The 18,354-nt window shown below is 46.9% G+C and overlaps 1 protein-coding gene across 4 annotated transcripts in view; it reads right to left on the bottom strand.

The window, feature by feature from the left end:
- MDGA1 (MAM domain containing glycosylphosphatidylinositol anchor 1) overlaps positions 1–15,114 on the bottom strand; it is a 229,423-nt gene extending 214,309 nt beyond the window's left edge. For 2 of the 4 annotated variants that reach the window (XR_015283587.1, XR_015283586.1), the window contains exon 1: positions 14,154–15,102. Coding sequence is in view for 1 of the 4 variants with exons in the window: in XM_023924414.2 (XP_023780182.1) it covers positions 14,154–14,280 (127 nt within the window). In the remaining 3 variants the exon portion in view is untranslated. Of the gene's footprint in view, positions 1–14,153 lie in introns of all 4 variants that reach the window. The other 2 variants (XR_002863611.2, XM_023924414.2) reach the window with 2 other exon arrangements.
- Positions 15,115–18,354: the final 3,240 nt, after the last annotated feature.

Raw genomic sequence — 18,354 nt, forward strand, 5'->3', positions numbered from 1 at the left:
TGCAAAGCCAGCACAGCTGGCAAGCTAACTTTCAAGGCACTGCATTCTGGCTAGACAAAGCCAGCAGCACACTTTCTGAAGAGGGTTCACACTCCAGGATGTTCTGTGTTCTCATGACAGATCTGCCACCAGGTTCTCCAGCAGCAGCTCACCAACGGCAGTTCAGGGCGTGCCTGAGAGTAACAGCAGAGCAGTGACCACAGCAACCAGGCAGTGATGAAAAGATGCTCACCAATGCAGCCAACTGGAAACTAAACTGAAGTTTAAAACTAAAAACGTCTTGAATGAAAATGTAATGGTGATGGAGTGGGGGAAAAAAAAAGTCAAAAGTCCATGAAAACTGTAAACTACTAAGGCAGGACACCAGACAAAAACTGTGGCTGCCCTGTCCCCTCCCTTCACATCCTGATGAAATCACCTCACTGAAGTCACCAACTTCATCCCTAAAACCTCTTTCTGAGGCAGACATATGGCATCACCTTCCATTCACACAAATAGAAGGGCAGAAGAAACAAAGAGATTTAAACTTTTTTTTTTGTGATTTAAAATGAGTTTATTTGTTGCCAGTTGTAATATATCGGGGTTTTTTTTCTACTTGGCTTACACTGAAGTCTTTAAAATAAAAACATCATAAAGAAAGACTGACAGCAACAGGATCCAAGTCATTATGTGCAGCATTTTAGGCCAGCATTTTTATGAGAGCAACAGCTCAGTTGGATTTAACTCCTTTGCCTTAGAATCAAAATGCTATCTACAGGAGTAGCACAGAAGAGTTAAAACGGTATCCAGGAAAGTGAATTTTCTAAGATTTCCTTATCCTGCTTCTTTCTAACTTCTCTTTTCCTGGAGGATCTGAGGAAACTCAAGCATTTCTCCTGACCAGGTAGTTCCAGAGGCTTGAGTCAGAGTTTGGCCAGCAACTTTTGCTGACAGATCATAGGCACAAGGGCTGCCTGCTCACACCCCCATAGCAGCATTACTTCTTCTGGGCTAATGAATAAAAAATCATCAGTGTCATCAAGGTGAGCAGGTATGACAAAGAACATATGAGAGCTAAGATATCAACAAAAATCCAATCAGCCAAACATGCCTCGAAAATTTAACTACAATGACTCACTGGATCAGACAAAGAGAGAGAAATACAATACAGGAAAAATCAGTTAGTTCAGTAAGATCCTCTTAATTACAAACTATCACCCATTTGACACCACACCAGGATTTGGGCTCCAGCCTTGGTGTCATCTACATTTGTTCACCCAAGAACAACAGCAATGCTCACAGAGCATCTGGGACCCTAAAAAAGAAGCGTCTAGAAGTACATACACAAATGCTACATTTTTCCCAGTCTTTCTTGCAATAGAGGTGCTAAGACAAGACCCCTTTTACATGACCTTGAACTTACAGCTATTGCTTTCTGGCAGATGTGCAATCCTGTTCAGGGAAGGCTTCTGCCAGACAGGGATGGCAGTTTTCACTTGCTCTTCCAATCCTTCGTTTTCAATAGCAATAATATCATGGGTATTACTGTGAGATCAATGAAAATAAGAAATATTCTCAGTCCTCAAACTTACACACTATCAACAGCATCCTTTTTTTTTTGTTTTTTACATCCAGCAATAGCTAGAAGCATTTCCTTCTCATCTCCCTGTCCACCTCACTAAGCATATCACAGATCCTAGTACTTTTGGCCATTTTCCTGTTTCCTCCTTCTGCAAGGTTTTGATTTAGGGCTAGCAAGCAAAAATCTCAGAAGCATGGTTTCCTTCTCCCAACATCCTCACTTACTGCTTCCTCTAGACTTGCTTTGAGACAATCAAATGTAATTCTTAATTTAAACTCTGTCTATTAAATATCAGTTCTGCTGGAGGTTTACAGCACACTGTTCTATGCAAGGAAACAAAGTTTGCGGTGCTGTTATGCAGGGCTGGTTCCTCATTTTTCTCTACTGCTCTTTTAAGTGTCTGTACAAAATGCCCTGCTGACTCAACTGAAGCTGAGTGACAAACAGCTGATCTACTGTCTTTCACCCAATGTCTCCTATCTAAAACCATCTCTTTAAGCAAGCCATACACTGCAAACATACTTAGAAATGTCTCCATAATAATTCAAGAAACAGAACTGTTTGTCAAATAGCACACACACTGCTGCTGGCCACTTAGAATAACAATTAGCCACAAGTAGGTACATATGCTCACTGTGATCTGCAGAAATCAGCATGACATCTTTGCCAAAGCTTAGGAAATGCCAGAGTGGTTTCTGGTTACAGTAACTAACGTTCACTTTGGCTAATTTCTCCTTCTACATGGAGTTCCAAGCCTGATTACGAACCACAAATATGTAGCAAATTGCTTCTTTCAATTTATTGCGGTGATATTCATGCCTCTCACCCAACATCCCAACATGAAAGATTTCCAGTATTAGTCATGCACATCCTAGTAAACAGTCATTCTCTACTGGCAATTGCATTTTTCTGCTGAAATAAGGATGAAAGTGCTCAGCTGCTTATCATTTGATCAGCCAGAACACAAATTATTATTGCGCTATTTTAACCAAAGCTGGGGCTTAGTTTATATGGGTAATGTCTTCAGATGCAGCTACACGGGACAGGAGCTTGACTATCCTATTTTAAAAAAACAATTTAGAAACTTAATCACAGTTAAATGCAGGGCTTGTCTATGCAAGGACTTACTCAGAAACAGCTTTTCAAAAATAAAAATTAATTCCAGACCTGTTGTTCAGAGGTTCTCTTTCACCACAGTAAACTGCATTAAGCCAGTTTACACTCCTGCATTGCTTGAAAGACACCACAGATCAAGAAGAACCTTGCCATTTGTCTTGCTAGAGTTCGCATCTATGGGATTGCAGCAGCTAAGCTGCTGCAGCCATCAAACTTCAAACTGCACCCCACAATAAGCCAGCTAGATTTACAGCATCCCCACACAGTAGCACAGGCAGGTGTTGAGTCAGCTCTACTAGTTTGCACTGCAACCCAAAAGGAAGCATGAACCTGGTGTAGATACCCCACCGTTTATTAATCAAGGGGTCAAGCACAGTATGTCACTGCTATGACCCCAGGCTCACCACACACCACAGGGCTCACTCAGGATGTTGCACAAGTGGCTGTAGCACAGGCCAGGCTGAGCACCATGCTGTTACTGCTGCACTGCAATCAGTAACCAAAATTTCTAATTTAAAGCTAGCTCAAGAGTGCACCCACAAGTCACAGTCCTACTTCTGCGTAGGTGTAATGTGTGGGCACCGTAAGTCAAATTGTCAAACAAATACCAGTGACACTAAGTCCTTTTGGTTTTCATTAGCATTTGGAAACAAACACTAGAAATTTCTCTCTGTCTTCATACTTGTAAGAAAACTAAGAATAGGGTTTAGCACATACTTAAAATGACAAAATGTGTTGGAATATTCATATATCCCTTTTGCTTCTTCAAAAGTTGTGCTCTGTTCTGGCACCCAGCCATATTTTAGAGTCATGGCACTTGATATCACAATTTCCCTTTTGTCATAGGCACTGTCCTTTATCATTTACCTGCTTTTCTTCCCATCCCAAATCTTTGTTTCTTCATGGCAAACACAGTCTGTCTTTCCACTGGGGACCATCAATAGTAATTTAACCTCTTCCATTCATGGCAGAAATTTTCCATAGCAAGAAATACTGCTTCTTTGATCAAGAGAAAAATAATTTAAATTGTTGCAGTGAGTCAACAGTTTCCAAAACTGATCCTTCTGCAGATCTAAGCATGGCAAAGCCATGTGTGTACCCACAACTGAAAGATTTCTGTCTCTCCCAGTGGTATACAGTAAGGCCCAAGTTCCAGAAGACCTCCAAAGGGTGTCTTAAAATACATCCTAACCTGTGTCAAAAACGAGTTATATTAGTAGTGAATGACAAAACATGGTTTTGTTTTCTTACTAAAAAAGCTTGATTCGGCAATAACTAGATCAGAGCCTACTTTCAACGGCTTATGACTTCTTATTGAGGATCTATTTACCTTGGATCTATCAGCCACAGGGATTGCACTTAATACCAGCTGCACTTTACCAGAGAGAAAAAGATGGTTAAAACTTTGCTGATGTTTGATTCTCCGTTCTGCCATGGGCAAATCACTTAATCTGCATCTCAATTCCCCACACTCATAGTGGAACAATCAGGGAACAGAAGCATTGTAAATGGATGGGAGATACATAGGCCCACAAGAAATCCTACATGTACACTGTGAGAGGGATTTTCAGGGTTTATCAACTGTAGATGCCCCTACCAGTTAAATATTCTTAACACCCCAGCCATATTCACTTGACTGGCAGTGGAATTCAGTCTCCCATCCCATCTGGCTCTTGCTGCTCAGGTCACTTTTATGAGCCTCAACTTCTCACTTTTCTGCTATTTTGAGAAATGTTCTGAGTCAGAATAATCCATTTATTATACTTAGGAAAAGACGCTCATTTTTCACTCTAAATCTACAAATGCATTTTTCTGCCATGCAAGGCACGCAACAAGCACCAGAAGGTGAAACAGTATTTGTAAGCAAAACCCATTTTGACATGTTTCTCAAACATCTGTCTGAATCACATCTTTGTTTTTCCTTTTTATTTCATCACAAAGGCACACAAGAGATGCACAAGATTCCAATCCACATTTATTTTAAAACAATTTACACTAATTAGTGAAGGACCATTTCCTTCTGAAATGGGAGCAGCAGTAGCAAGCAGTTACTCTTGTATTAAATGTCCACCTGCAGACATCCTAAAGCTTTTCTCACAGCTTGACTTTAGGTTTCAATGTTTTGTCAGTTCTTCTTTAGGCAACATTTGCTAATTTGTCTTCAGAAACTGTCGTTCTTACTGCACCTTTGTCATTTGCTATCCTTACCCTGCCATTTCTATTTACACGAACACAGCAAAATTATCTGGATACTATCTGTCCTAAACTACGGCTCACAGTGGAGAAAAACTACAAGCCAGCAGATCACAGCCAGGAGGATTTTTAGTTTAATTGGTGGTATCTCCCCTATGCATGCTAAAGAAAAGGGTAATAGTCATGAGTGATTTGAAGCATGAGTGAAAAAGGAGCCACAAGAAAGCAGAGACTGGCCAGAACAATAAAAGCTGCCTGAGGTCCTTGATTGCTGCTTCGATGCACCCACTCCCTGGAGGTCTGCAGTCCAGTACAGAGCCTGTGCTGGTGTCTTCACATCATCAGGCCACTCCAGCACCATGGCTGTCTTCAGTGGGCTGTCCTGCCCTATTCACAACCACTGAAATATATAACTGTGTCTGCACAGCTGTTTCATGCTAGCACAATACTGAGAACACTGAGTGCTTTCCTGAAGTAGCATCCTTCTCTGAGGAGTTCGAGCACTACTAGAACCATAAAGGTCTCCATTCATTTTGGAAATACAGTCACAAGCACACACTGGAGTAACCACATTGCCTAGTCTAGAAGAACAAGTGGAAAATTTAAAGAACTAATAATTTATATTCAGCTGCTCCTCTACTTCCCTGGTTAACTTTAGGTGTCTCCTTTAGCCAATCTGGGCATTAAAACTAAAGCTTTAGTAGTCAGAAGCTGACTTTGGAAACAGCGTGGCAAACACAGTGGTGCAAAGAGCTCCCTGCAGGCAGCCACAATGCTCAGAAGACACTGTTGCTCTAGGCTAGAGTCCCTAAGCCATGTTTTCTAAGGGCCAAAGCAGCAGCCTCAATTCTATACCTCTGCTGTGGGCCACTCATCTCTGCTGCATCACAGAACCAAGGCTATAGATGTAACAAAGCACTCATCACCTCAACTGAGAATTTTAAACCCAATAATCAGGCATCACCTTGCTGTCTTTTCTTCCTCTCCCAGAGCAAGACCATACATGAGTATCCGTCTTCCCTTATATCCATTCAGATTGTTTTAATCCTACCTTTTTGAGAACCAAAACCAACCAACGAAAAGCCTAAACAAACAAAACAAAAATCCCCAAAATGAGGGAGGGAGTGAGGGAGGGAGGGAGGGAGGGAGGGAGGGAGGGAGGGAGGGAGGGAGGGAGGGAGGGAGGGAGGGAGGGAGGGAGGGAGGGAGGGAGGGAGGGAGGGAGGGAGGGAGGGAGTGGCGGAAGGAAGGAAGGAAGGAAGGAAGTGGCGGAAGGAAGGAAGGAAGGAAGTGGCGGAAGGAAGTGGCGGAAGGAAGGAAGTGGCGGAAGGAAGGAAGTGGCGGAAGGAAGGAAGGAAGTGGCGGAAGGAAGGAAGTGGCGGAAGGAAGGAAGTGGCGGAAGTGGCGGAAGTGGCGGAAGGAAGGAAGGAAGTGGCGGAAGTGGCGGAAGTGGCGGAAGGAAGTGGCGGAAGGAAGTGGCGGAAGGAAGTGGCGGAAGTGGCGGAAGGAAGTGGCGGAAGGAAGTGGCGGAAGGAAGTGGCGGAAGGAAGTGGCGGAAGGAAGTGGCGGAAGGAAGTGGCGGAAGGAAGTGGCGGAAGGAAGTGGCGGAAGGAAGGAAGGAAGGAAGGAAGGAAGGAAGGAAGGAAGGAAGGAAGGAAGGAAGGAAGGAAGGAAGGAAGGAAGGAAGGAAGGAAGGAAGGAAGGAAGGAAGGAAGGAAGGAAGGAAGGAAGGAAGGAAGGAAGGAAGGAAGGAAGGAAGGAAGGAAGGAAGGAAGGAAGGAAGGAAGGAAGGAAGGAAGGAAGGAAGGAAGGAAGGAAGGAAGGAAGGAAGGAAGGAAGGAAGGAAGGAAGGAAGGAAGTGGCGGAAGGAAGTGGCGGAAGGAAGTGGCGGAAGGAAGTGGCGGAAGGAGGGAAGGAGGGAAGGAGGGAAGGAGGGAAGGAGGGAAGGAGGGAAGGAGGGAAGGAAGGAAGGAAGGAAGGAAGGAAGGAAGGAAGGAAGGAAGGAAGGAAGGAAGGAAGGAAGGAAGGAAGGAAGGAAGGAAGGAAGGAAGGAAGGAAGGAAGGAAGGAAGGAAGGAAGGAAGGAAGGAAGGAAGGAAGGAAGGAAGGAAGGAAGGAAGGAAGGAAGGAAGGAAGGAAGGAAGGAAGGAAGGAAGGAAGGAAGGAAGGAAGGAAGGAAGGAAGGAAGGAAGGAAGGAAGGAAGGAAGGAAGGAAGGCCTAGACCTAGGGAAGTATTTAAGAGGCCCGCATTCACTTTTTTCTATTATCTTTGTTCGGAAATGGACAAGGAGTGGCAGAATAGCACGTTCATAATCCAGGAAAGAGTGGAAGAGGAAGGAGAAAAATAAACAGAAAAAGGGAAATAGTAAAAACAAAAATAAAAAAAAAAATAACACCCGAAAACACCAAAACTAAAAACGGGGACGAGGAATTGATTATTTAGTGCTTGGGTACAATTTTATAGAGCTCCAGATCCTAAAACAAACCCGGGACAGATGCAAAGCCACACGCAGGCAGCCAGCGCCAAAACCTGGAAGCGACAGCTCCACCCCGGGCCCTTGCTCCCAACACAGCCTCCCGGAAGACGCCGGGAAGATGGACAGCGGAGTCTCGCCCGAAGCCCGCCAAGGTTGCCACGGGAAGAACGAGTCGCCTCCGCGCGTTCCCCGTGCAGCCCGGCAGCCGGGGCCGCGCCCTGAGCCCGCCCCACGCGTGTCCGGCCGGGACGCGGCTACTGCCGCAGAGGCAGCGTGTGCTGAGGATGTCCCGGCCCACTCTCTCCCGGGAAAGGGGCGCTCACCGGGCACCCCCGCCGGGGCCGCACAACGCCTCCCTCTGCCGCACAGCAGCCCGCAGCCACAGCTGGAGAGGAGCCCGTCGCCAGGACGGGGGAAGACGGGCAGCCTTTTCCTCGGGTGGGAGGGGAAGCCGGAACCGCGTGCGGCGGCGCTTTCTTACTCAGTAGAAGTCCTTAAGAAAAGAAGCGGAAGAAACATAAACACCTGACGCTGCGCCCAAAGGCTCTCTGCCTCCCATCGTGTGCTGTCCCAGGTAACCCTGGTTACAGCCCTTTTCCCGTTTGAATTTGATTCAGACAAGTCCAGGATCTCCTTTCCCTGTTCCACTTCTTGACCTCTTTCTTCGGTCTTTAATCAAGAACTTTTGAGTCTCAGCTCCATGCATTGTCACACATTTAATTTCTTCTTTTTAATAGTAGGCAAGTGCTTAGCTATAAGAAACAACTTTTACTGTTTCTCCAATCACCTTCCCCAAATGAGGGGCAGATGAAAGCTCTTTTTTCTTTTCAAATCCAAGCACTTTGGATGCTACCGGAGTAGAGATCTCACCAGTTAAACATGGGCACAGAGACATAAAACACAAAAATTCTCCTTTTCCACTTCTCAACGCATCACTTTCTCTGGTGGATCCTGAAGGCCTTCCCAGATCAGCGTTCTGCTGTGTGATATCAATGCCATAGCTCTCCCCTTTCCTCCACAAACCCAGGGGACACTGGCACATTTTACTCTTTTGAATTTAAACATGTACCACACCAGAGATGATCAGCAGAAAGTATCTGGAACACAGGCACTTGGTGTGTTCTCCTTAACTGCTTGAGAGCAGAAATGGTCTCACAGTTTTCTTAATACTTTCAGTGTACCTAAGATCTGTGCTACCTGGTATGACCTAAATAAACATGAATTGTATCACCAGATGTGGGTACCCACAGCCTTTCCAAGAACAAACCAACATTATCCACTGTCTCTTGTCCAGACAGCTCATCTTCCCCACAGCAAAACACAGCCCCTTCTGATGACACAACACAGCAACCCCTCTGCACAAAAAATACTAGCATCTCACCTGATGAGATTTTCACCAAAGAACTCTGGCTCTCCAGAGCTACATATGCAAACCAGTTGCCTGTCGACTTACCTTATGCCACCTAAAGAAGCCTTCTGCAGATAGGGTTCAGGACATTTCCATGAACAGAGTAAGAAACCCCTTCCACCCCAAGGTATCTTTCACTAGTAGAAATGCATCTCTTTCTATTGCTTTTATCAGCATGGGCAGAAGGCAATTTTCCCCTTTCCCCCCCCCCCCAATAACAATCCATAGCCATGCTCGCATAGTTCTTAGTTTAATGCTAATAGACTATGCTTAATGAACCAAGAGAGCACAGTGTGTATGGAGGGAGGGACTGGAAGCCTGAAACTACACTATTCAAGCAAGCAGAATAGCAGTAACTCACCAAAACACAGGCAAAACAGTAGGACACTCCATGGGAAGTGTCACAAGATCCCTGAGTTACCAGCACGGAAATCATTTTTATCTTTTCTTTAAAATAAGAACAGCAGCCTCAGCAGCACAGCACCCCTTGCTGCCACTACTGAATAACTGTATTGAACCTCCAGGGCCATCTTCTGCTGCATCTTCCACTTATTGGGAGTCACTTACTACACCTACCTCCCACTCTTTAAAACTCATCTGAAATCATATATATATTTCAGAAACTCCACTGTGAACCCAACACGATGATAATTTTAAAAACTGTCCTGCTCATGTCAAATTATTCAACATCTGTCTTCATGTTCCCACAAAAATTAGCATAGGATGGTGATTTCTGATGACACCTATAGTGAAATATTTTGACTTCATCCAGCAAGTTACAAACAACCTGTCAAGAGGATAATGTCAGTTTTCTAGTACTGCATATTAAAGTCAGCTGAAGGCTTATCTGCTGTGTGAAGCTACTCACCTGACCTAAAACCAGAGGCTCTAGTGTCACAGAAGAGTGACTCTGACACATTACAACTGAAGAACAGCAAGGCATTCTGAAGCACTGAGCTGGACAGATTTAATACATCAACCTTAAAGAGCTGATCAAGAACAACGCAAATTTTAGACCAACAGAGTCCACTGGCAAAACTATTCCTATGGCACTCCAATCAAATTCATTCCTCAAAAGACTGTATACAGCCTAGGCCAAGACAGATTTAACACAATCATTAAGAAATGATTGAGCACAGATGATGTATCTACATCCATGTATATATGTATGCACACACATATGTTTGGAGGGCCACTGTGCTCAAGCGTTGCATTTTCCCAACACAATCAGCAAAGAAGTGGCTCACAGGAGCCACCTCCATCATTACATTAGCCAGCAATCTCTACAGCCTTTTCTGAGGACACAGGGTGCACTGAGACGACAGCAAGGTAGCTGAAGAGCTCCACATCTTGGCCCCCTGTTACTGATGGCAAAACAGCTCTAAGCAGAGGCACATGAGAGGGATGGATTCAGAAAAGCAGGCTCCAGGTGACATTAGAGTGCCTGCACCCCAAAAACTGTCAGCAGAAGATATGGATGCATACAGGCTGCAAGAGGGTGTGAGGCAGCCTGTATTGAAAAAAACTCTAGGAAAAATGTTTTTACTTGAAAAAAACAAAACAAAACAAAACAGAACAGGTAAAACGATCAGGAAACAAATCATGTCATGCGTACATGAAATGAGAAAGTGTGGATGTTCGTGGCCTAAACACCAGACATGTTTTACTATGACACTCCTCCATCACAGACACAATAAAACAATCTTCCACTAGTTTGTTGGGGTTTTTTTTCTGTCTGTAGTGGCATCTCAGGGATGATTCAATGTGATGGTGTCTCTTAAAACAAAGAGCCTTAACAGGTCACTTATTCCCCTCTTCTGAAGCCAGGGTAGGACAACCCGACATTCAAAGTGCTTCACCCTACCAGTTTCAAGTGCAGCCCATACAGTCCCTCTGATCATGATACCAGGCACCTTTCCTTGGTGCCCAGCCTAAACATTTCCTTTTATTCCCTTTCCATCAGCTTGCTGTATATGTAGCCCCTCACCACACACTGTGATGCTCATTCCTGGAATGTATTTTCTGCAGTTGAATTAGGAGAGGCAGGGGACAAAAAAATCCCACTTTCTTATTTTGCCTGAGAGGCTGCTGCTGATCAGTGGAACTGTGCTAATTGGAAGACAACCCAGAAATGTTAATTATAGACTGCACATGGAGCAAGCAAGGCAGCAGCACCATGCACACCAAACCAGAGCTACCCAAGTCCTGGAATCTAGAAAGCAGAGTGGGAGGCAAGAGGCATACTTTTCCCTTTGAATGCCACCACCACGCCCCAATCCTCCCCTCTCAGTCTTAGTCTTTAAGTGTTAGTAACTCCAAGGCTCGAAGGGCAAGTCCCCTGTCTCCTTACCTCTTCCTTCCTCCTCCTCAATTCTGAAATTTTCTAGAGATCTGTTAACAGTTGGCTTCTCATCTTGACCAGCAGCATTAACATATCAGGACTAAAAAGCACACGCAGTCTGGGAAAAAGACTACCACAAAAGAGTGATAAAAGTTGCCTCTTGGCAGCCTGCTGAATTGCCTTCCCCATCAGGCCAGCCTTGTTTCACTGCAACAAACAAGGCTGAAAGAATGGGTCAGCTAATGAGAAGAGGCTTTCAGACACACTTCAGTCATTACAACAAATGCCAATTTATATAACAAGCCTCTTCAGGTAGCAGGCAAAAAGCACCTTGACTCCTAATTAAATTGTATCTCGACTGCAAATGCTTCTTTCCCAGAACCCCCCTTATACACATTTTATTTATACCATTCATCTCAATAAACCTCTCCAACAACTCTGCTCTCCCAGACAGAGGTCTTTTGTGCACATCCATGCGGGTGTATTATTTAAAGGGTACATCACATGGATACTTTATCTTGTTTAATCTGATTTAATCTCAAGAGATTTGCTAAAGTAAAATATATTTATAGACCCATATAGATGCCTCCCCCAGTCTCCACTGCCAATATGCAAAGGCAGGAAAAGAGATCTTAACCATGACACTTGAGTTCCCATCATTTTTACATTAGGTGCCACATGAGATCAACATTCACAACACAGAATGCTGAAGTACAGCTTAAAGCTATGGCAAGAGACCAATACAGAGAAAAAACCCAAATGAGGGGGAGGGGAGGGGCAGCAGTGGAACTAATTTCTAATGCTGCTTTTTATTTATCCTTGCACATATAACAATATTAATCTAGCTCTGCTTGAGCCATCAGTAACAGCAATCTCACATCCAAAGAAACAGTGCTGGCTGCAGAAGGCATGGAATCAGCCTGGGTAGTGGACTGAAGGCAGAATTGGTAAGGACAATATGAAAACTATTAGTCACCATCCAAGTTTGCAGTGTGCTGATTCCATGAGACACTGCTCTGAGCTGCACTCAGCAACAACTGCGTATTAAGGCTCCTGTTCAATAGTTTGAAGCAGTAGAGGTGGGAAGAGGAAGGAAGACACTAGATTTCCCCTTTGTGTAGTTAAGTAAGAGGACAGATAGAAGTAATGGACCATTTTGGCTTAAAAGAATGCCTTTATCTTAGTGTATGTATGCATCTGTGCTTTCTTTTGTACACAGCTTCTTCAATCTCTCTCTGAGAGAAAAAGACAAAAACATCAGGAAGTAATTCTGAAGATCTAATGGCAGCAACTCTGTAAAATGCAAGTTCATTTAAGTGTATGAAAAAATACAACAGGCAACCCTCTAAAGCACATTTAAGCAAATCTGTTTTTAAGCCCTGTCCCTCTTGCTACAATCCTAAGCAGTGAGTCCATTCTACAGCAACTGACAGCTATTCAGCAGCAAGCACACTGCAGTGAAATAATAGAAGTTCATCTAGAAGCAGATTATCTGTTTTAAAGGATTAAATTATATGCCCATATTTCTGTACCACAGCTCGTTCTACTCCTCATCTTTCCAGCCTTTCAAGGGTCATACAATTCTTGTCTGGATATGCGGACTGGGAAAAAACACATATACTGAAAATAAGACAGAAAAAAATAAAGCTATAAACCCTCTATATAAAACGGTTATTTTACAAAACAGACCCAAACTCAAATTAACATCCCAGTCCTCAAGGATAAAGGAGGAATTGTTTCCATTAAAGAAATACATCATTAAAAAGTGACCTACAAAGACTTACCCATAGTCAGTGAGACTGAACTGATCTTTGCCAGAGCTCACACAAGAGACTGGCTGCGTGCTGTTAAAAAAGAGGGAGCGGGGGGGCTGGATTCTCTCACTGGGGTCTCTCTTCAGAGCTCGGCTTGTTAGAGGCAGTGGCATGCCTTCCAGAAGGACTTAACAGCAAAGCACAACTGAGTTGTAAGCCAAGATAAAGCCGGCTTGTTATGAGAGACAAGTCTTGTGGGTAGCTTTTATTTATTTTTTCCCAGTGTATTGGAAATGCAGATCTTGTAAAGCAAGAATTCAGAGAGAGCTGTGAGAGGGAAAGGGGGGCTGCATGTCTGGCTAAAGTAAATCCCGGGTGCTCTTTCAACCCGGGGTTTGTGCTCAGCGGCACGGGTGTCATCCCCCATCTCTGCCCTCGCACTGAGGGGCTGCGGAAGTCAGACCTCTCATGAGGAGACCACCCGAGCTCGCCATTTGCCACCTTGCCTGCAAACAAGGAGAGGAAGTACGCTCCGTAAATGCAAAAATAATAATAGTAAAAAAGGAAGAAAATAAATCAATCTGCTCGGCATCCTCTCTGCCACAGACCACCACCCACCCATTTGCATCACCTTAAGAAGAAAATCAGCAGCAAAGTTCCACAAGGTATAAAACCAGCCTCGCCTCGCCCCCCGGGGAGCCCGGCGAGGCTGGCCGTAGGGAGCAGCAGGTAGCTGACCCCGCCGAGCCGGGTGGAGCCGTGGCGGTGGCGGGAGCGGACAGCCCCCGACACGCAGGGAACGAGACCGGGCAGCCCGGCTGCCTGTCTCCCTGCTTCCCCGTGTCCGTGATCTTGAGAGCAAGGAAACCCGCAGGCGCATCACCGAGAAGACATCCTCCGTCCGCCCCCTGCCCCAAAGAAAATGCAACTCGAAGGTGCTCCCGGAGCCGCCCCCACCGGCATCAGCGTGGCGTCCCCATGCGAGGCGGGTGGGGAGACGGCAAATAGGGCCGGGGCTCCAGTCGCTCGCCAGGCGGCAGTCCCACCGACAGTCCCTGCGTGCCATCTCGGCGGACTCGTACATGGGAGGCGACCAGAGGTTACGGCGAGGAATTCTGAAGTATCTACAGGCACTAGAAGCCCTATTCCTGCGTCAGTCTCTCCGCTCAGGCTGAGACGAGGTTCAGCGGCATAATTTACTTTCTCCTGCAGGTGCTTTTTAACTTTGATCCCACCGCCGCCGTCTGCGCCCTCGCCCCCCACCCCTCAACCCTCTTTCGCAAACAGCGACAACGTCTCTTACCGTACACCCCTTGTCCCCTGCTGTATACCGGCACCAGAGACAGGAATAAAAAACAGATCATGTCCATCTTCAAGACAGAGCCTTCATCGCCGGCGAAAAAAACCAGCCAAAACGGCTCAGGCAGCATCCGGCGGGAGAGCAAGGAGCAGCCGAAAGCCTCCCGAAACACCGCCCCATGCGCCCCTCTTCGCGCCGGGCACCGGCGCCCCTCGGGCGGAGGGGACCCCCCACACAGAGGCGGCCTGGGGGTAAAATTTAAGATTTAGGGAAAAAAAATATTAAAAAAAAATAAAAAAGAAAAAGGAGGGAGAGAGCAAAAGAAGGAAGCAGGGACAACAGAAACGCGGAGTGGTGCTGCTTCCCGCTTCCCCTCGCCAGGTTGCTCGAGGATCTCCAGGCGAACAGGCAGCCGCGAACCGGGCCGGGACCGGGCTAGGGCAGGAGCAGGGCCCGGGCCAGCCCAGCGCTGTCCCCCGATCTCTGCGGGAAACCGGCTCCTTTGTTCAGCGGGAGCTGCCGAGTGCGTTCCCAAGTCCCGCGCTGCCCGAAGTGCTGCCAACTAGGGCCAACTTGAGTGAGTCCTCATCCTCCCTCCTCCTGACGAGGCTCTGGCCGCAGCCCCTGGAGCGGACGGGGAGAAGAAGGAGGTGGAGAAAAAGGGGGAAGGGGGGAAGCGAGGGTGGGGGTTAGGAGCCAGCTGCTGAAAGGCGGAGGAATGGATAGGTGATTCTCGATACTCTTTTCCAGATCTTCCGAGGAGGGAATTGTTGTAATTAATCAAATCCTGGAAGGTTTTTGTTTTCTTTTTTCTTGTTTCTTTTTTTAAAGCAGCTCCCAAGAGCTCCCCCAGCTGCACTGCACCGCCCCAACCAGCCTGAAGGGAGAAGCAACCGAGGAGCAGATAGACCACGCACCCTCGCTGCGCCTACAGCTCAGCCCAGCTCTCCTCGCCTCCTACCCAGCCTGCCAGGTCCTTCGCCCTTCAGAACTTTCCCTGATGTGTGCCAGCCTCGTGTGGGTGCGTCGCCTCCGTGCTTGCCTGCTCTGCCCGCCTCGCAGCGGATCTGCAGCTGTAGAGAGGCCCGTGTCTCTCTCCCTCGACGGCTGCTGGAGCTCCTAGTGGGAGCTAACAGGCTGTACCTCGAAAGTGGCCGAACATGAGAACATGAGGGACAAGAAGCTGAACAAAGTTGAGCCACTCCTTCCAGACGCCAGCTGGAAACAGCTTGGGAGGTCTCTACCTCATGGCTTTTTCCTGAAGCGCCAAAATCTCCTGCAAAAGTTGCTGGGAACGTCACCGCTCCCCAGTCAGCCGCCACCGTCCTCCGACGGGGCGTCCGGGACTTCCTGCGCCCGCCAGCGGGACTGGCCAGAGGGTACCTCACACCTCCCTGCCTACCGTCTCTGCCAGCCGCGTCTCATTTTCTACTCTGTTGGCTTTCCAGGTTTTCCCCCTACCTTTTTTACCATTTCATTCCCCTTCTTAAAAAAAAAAAAAAAAAAATAATAATAAAAAATAGCCAAATAAGGCAGACGTGCTGGGGAGAGCCCTCCCTCCTGTCCAATTCTGCGAGCCCCCCCCCGCACCTCGCCCCGACCCACTTATAGACAAGAGCGCAGGGGTGGGAGAAAGAGGGACTTGCTTCGGGCGGGAGACCGATTGTCAGTCTGGGGTACTCATCCTCAGGACCCTCACGACGAGGTCGCCTCCTCCCGGCTGGGACCTGAGATGCCAAGGGATGGGGGCAGCGCAGATTTCTGGGGTGTCTCCCGTACTAGCGCTCCCTGGTGCTAACAAAGTTTTTTGGGGCTCCCCAGGTAGGTTGCAGGCTGGCCGGGCTGCCTTGTGCATGCTTGCGGGGCGCGGCGCTCCTGCGGGGCGGTGGTGCTGTGCCGGAGCCCCAGCGCGGTGCGTGGCTGCGGGGGCCGCGGTACTCGCCGGACTGCCGGCTCGGGCGGTGGTGATGCTCCTGCATGAAATCCGGAGCGGGGAAGTTGTGCATACCCCGCTCCCCCGTGCCCCTCCCCGCGCAGGGCCCGGGAGAGAGGCCGGGAGGAGGAAGAGGATGCTGCGCGAGCCCCGAGCATCACCACCGGCAGCCGAGGCTACGCGGGGCGCTGCTTTGCCATCCTTATCTCCGTCTGCTTTGATAGGGTGATAAAATGCTACCTCTGGGAAGCCTAGACCTGCTTGCCCCCAAGCTGGCGAGCCCACCCGGGTCCATAGCAATGATCCAGACCGTAAAGCAGAGCCAGCGCCGTGTAAACCCTTCTTAGCGGCGAGTCCTGCTCCTAGGAGCCGGGCTCCGGCTCTCCTCTTCCCCAGCGATAGCCTAGCCGGGGCTCCCGGGGACGGGCTGATGTGGGTGTCCCTTAGCGCCAGCGGGTCCTCTCCGGCGCTTCCTCGGGGCTGGCCCCTGCGCGCCCCCCGCCTCGGCCACGCGTGGGCTTGGCGCGCTGCCCCCGGAGGCTCCCTACCCTGCCCCGCGGCCCTGCATCCACGCCCGCTCCCCGCGGCAGCTGGCGAGGGGTGCGGGACCCGTCAGGCACTGAGTTGTCATGTAAACAAGTCACTCCCTAGATAAAAATGTAATTAAAAAATAAAATAAAATATCAAAAGATATGGCCCAAAGACCCATATCTTTTATATGGCTGCTCAGTCATGCTCTACCAAACAAGCAATTAATACACATACCCCTTAATTAGCAAGTAGTTATTCCTATTGTGAAGGGTGCTCAGTCAGAAAGCAAAAAGCAGTATCATGCACCAGGAAGAGAGCAGCAATACAGACAGGATAGCATCACCCCCTAGACCCTATGTGGGAGGCATGGCAGGCAATTTCCCACAGACTCTATCCTATCACTTATCAGAATACCACCAGTCTAAAACTGCCTTGATTGTTTTTGTGGTGATTTAGGATTTTTTTTCTTTCCTTTGTATTTCTTTTTGCTGTAACAAAGGGAAAATTTTCCAAGAAACTGTGATTTTTTCACACTCTTAAGATGCCTTTCCATTGCTGACAGGATAGAGCGGGGCACCTATGAAAGCACCTGATGTGAGCAAATTTATTCTTTAATACAATATGCCCTTATTTAAGAAGGATTTAATCCTTCCTGCAGTGGGTGGCTGCAACATTAATAAAGGGTGCATGTAGAAGGAGGCAGCCAGTACCAGGAGCACAGGTGGATCAACTCCTTTGCCAGGGCATGAGGAGAAGCAGGAAGCTGATGATAATGAGACGAAGTAAAACTGTCTACATCTCTACAAAGCAGGCCAAAGGCAACCAAAGGAAAATAAGATGAAGAGATGTTTGCAGATCCAGGAAACTTCATGGTGATAAAATAAAACCATGGAGACATGAGCCTTTTCTTTTCTATGCATAATTTTGAAATAAGGATATTTATATGCTGTTTTTTTCAGGGATTCTCATTAAATTATGGATTAGTCCCTCAGTGTTTGAATGAGTATTAATTAGGTATCTGGCTAATGAGTAAAAAAAAACCAAAACAAAAAATGTATGCTTCCCACCCCTTTCTTGAGTTAGTATTCAATGCACATACTCATGTTTCACTGGCACAAATGTTTATGAAAGATGAATTTCAAAGTAAACTGACAAAGTATATTCTAAATACGAAAAAATACTGCCAAACCCCAAGAACATAACTGTATTTGCTAAATAAGGTAATTAATATTTATTGCTTGAGGCCTAATAAATCATAGCATTCATAATTATGGAGTTTCCAATGGGTGATAGCAAGGCAGCAAGCTACTTGTTATAGGGAAACCATACCCTGTAGTGATTCTACTTGTCAGAAAGCGAAGATGAAGGATGCCTCTCCTCTTCCCCGACTGTTTCTGCAGAACATATTTGTCCCATCTTTCCATCTGTGAATCTGTGTCTCTGGTCACTTCTCAAGACCCCACTTGTCAAATGAGTCCTGTCTCTGAAAGATTTATACCTACTCCATCACCTATATTTCACAGCTCTGTTAAGCGGTAGACAGTCTCTGGGACAGCTGCTGTGTTCAAAGAGAGCAAATCATATAAAGCATGACATCAGGCAAGAAATGGTTGAAGAACCGTGTGAGGCCAAGGTCCTGTTGCACAAACATTAATTATCTCTGTGTCAGTGTTTTCACAATATACTCAGGTGCAGTCTGTCATTTCATTCTTTCCTGGGTTGATGCAGCTATCTCTGGGT

Source organism: Cyanistes caeruleus, chromosome 2 (genome assembly GCF_971803275.1).
Source record: "Cyanistes caeruleus chromosome 2, bCyaCae1.hap1.1, whole genome shotgun sequence".
Taxonomy (NCBI): Eukaryota; Metazoa; Chordata; class Aves; order Passeriformes; family Paridae; genus Cyanistes; species Cyanistes caeruleus.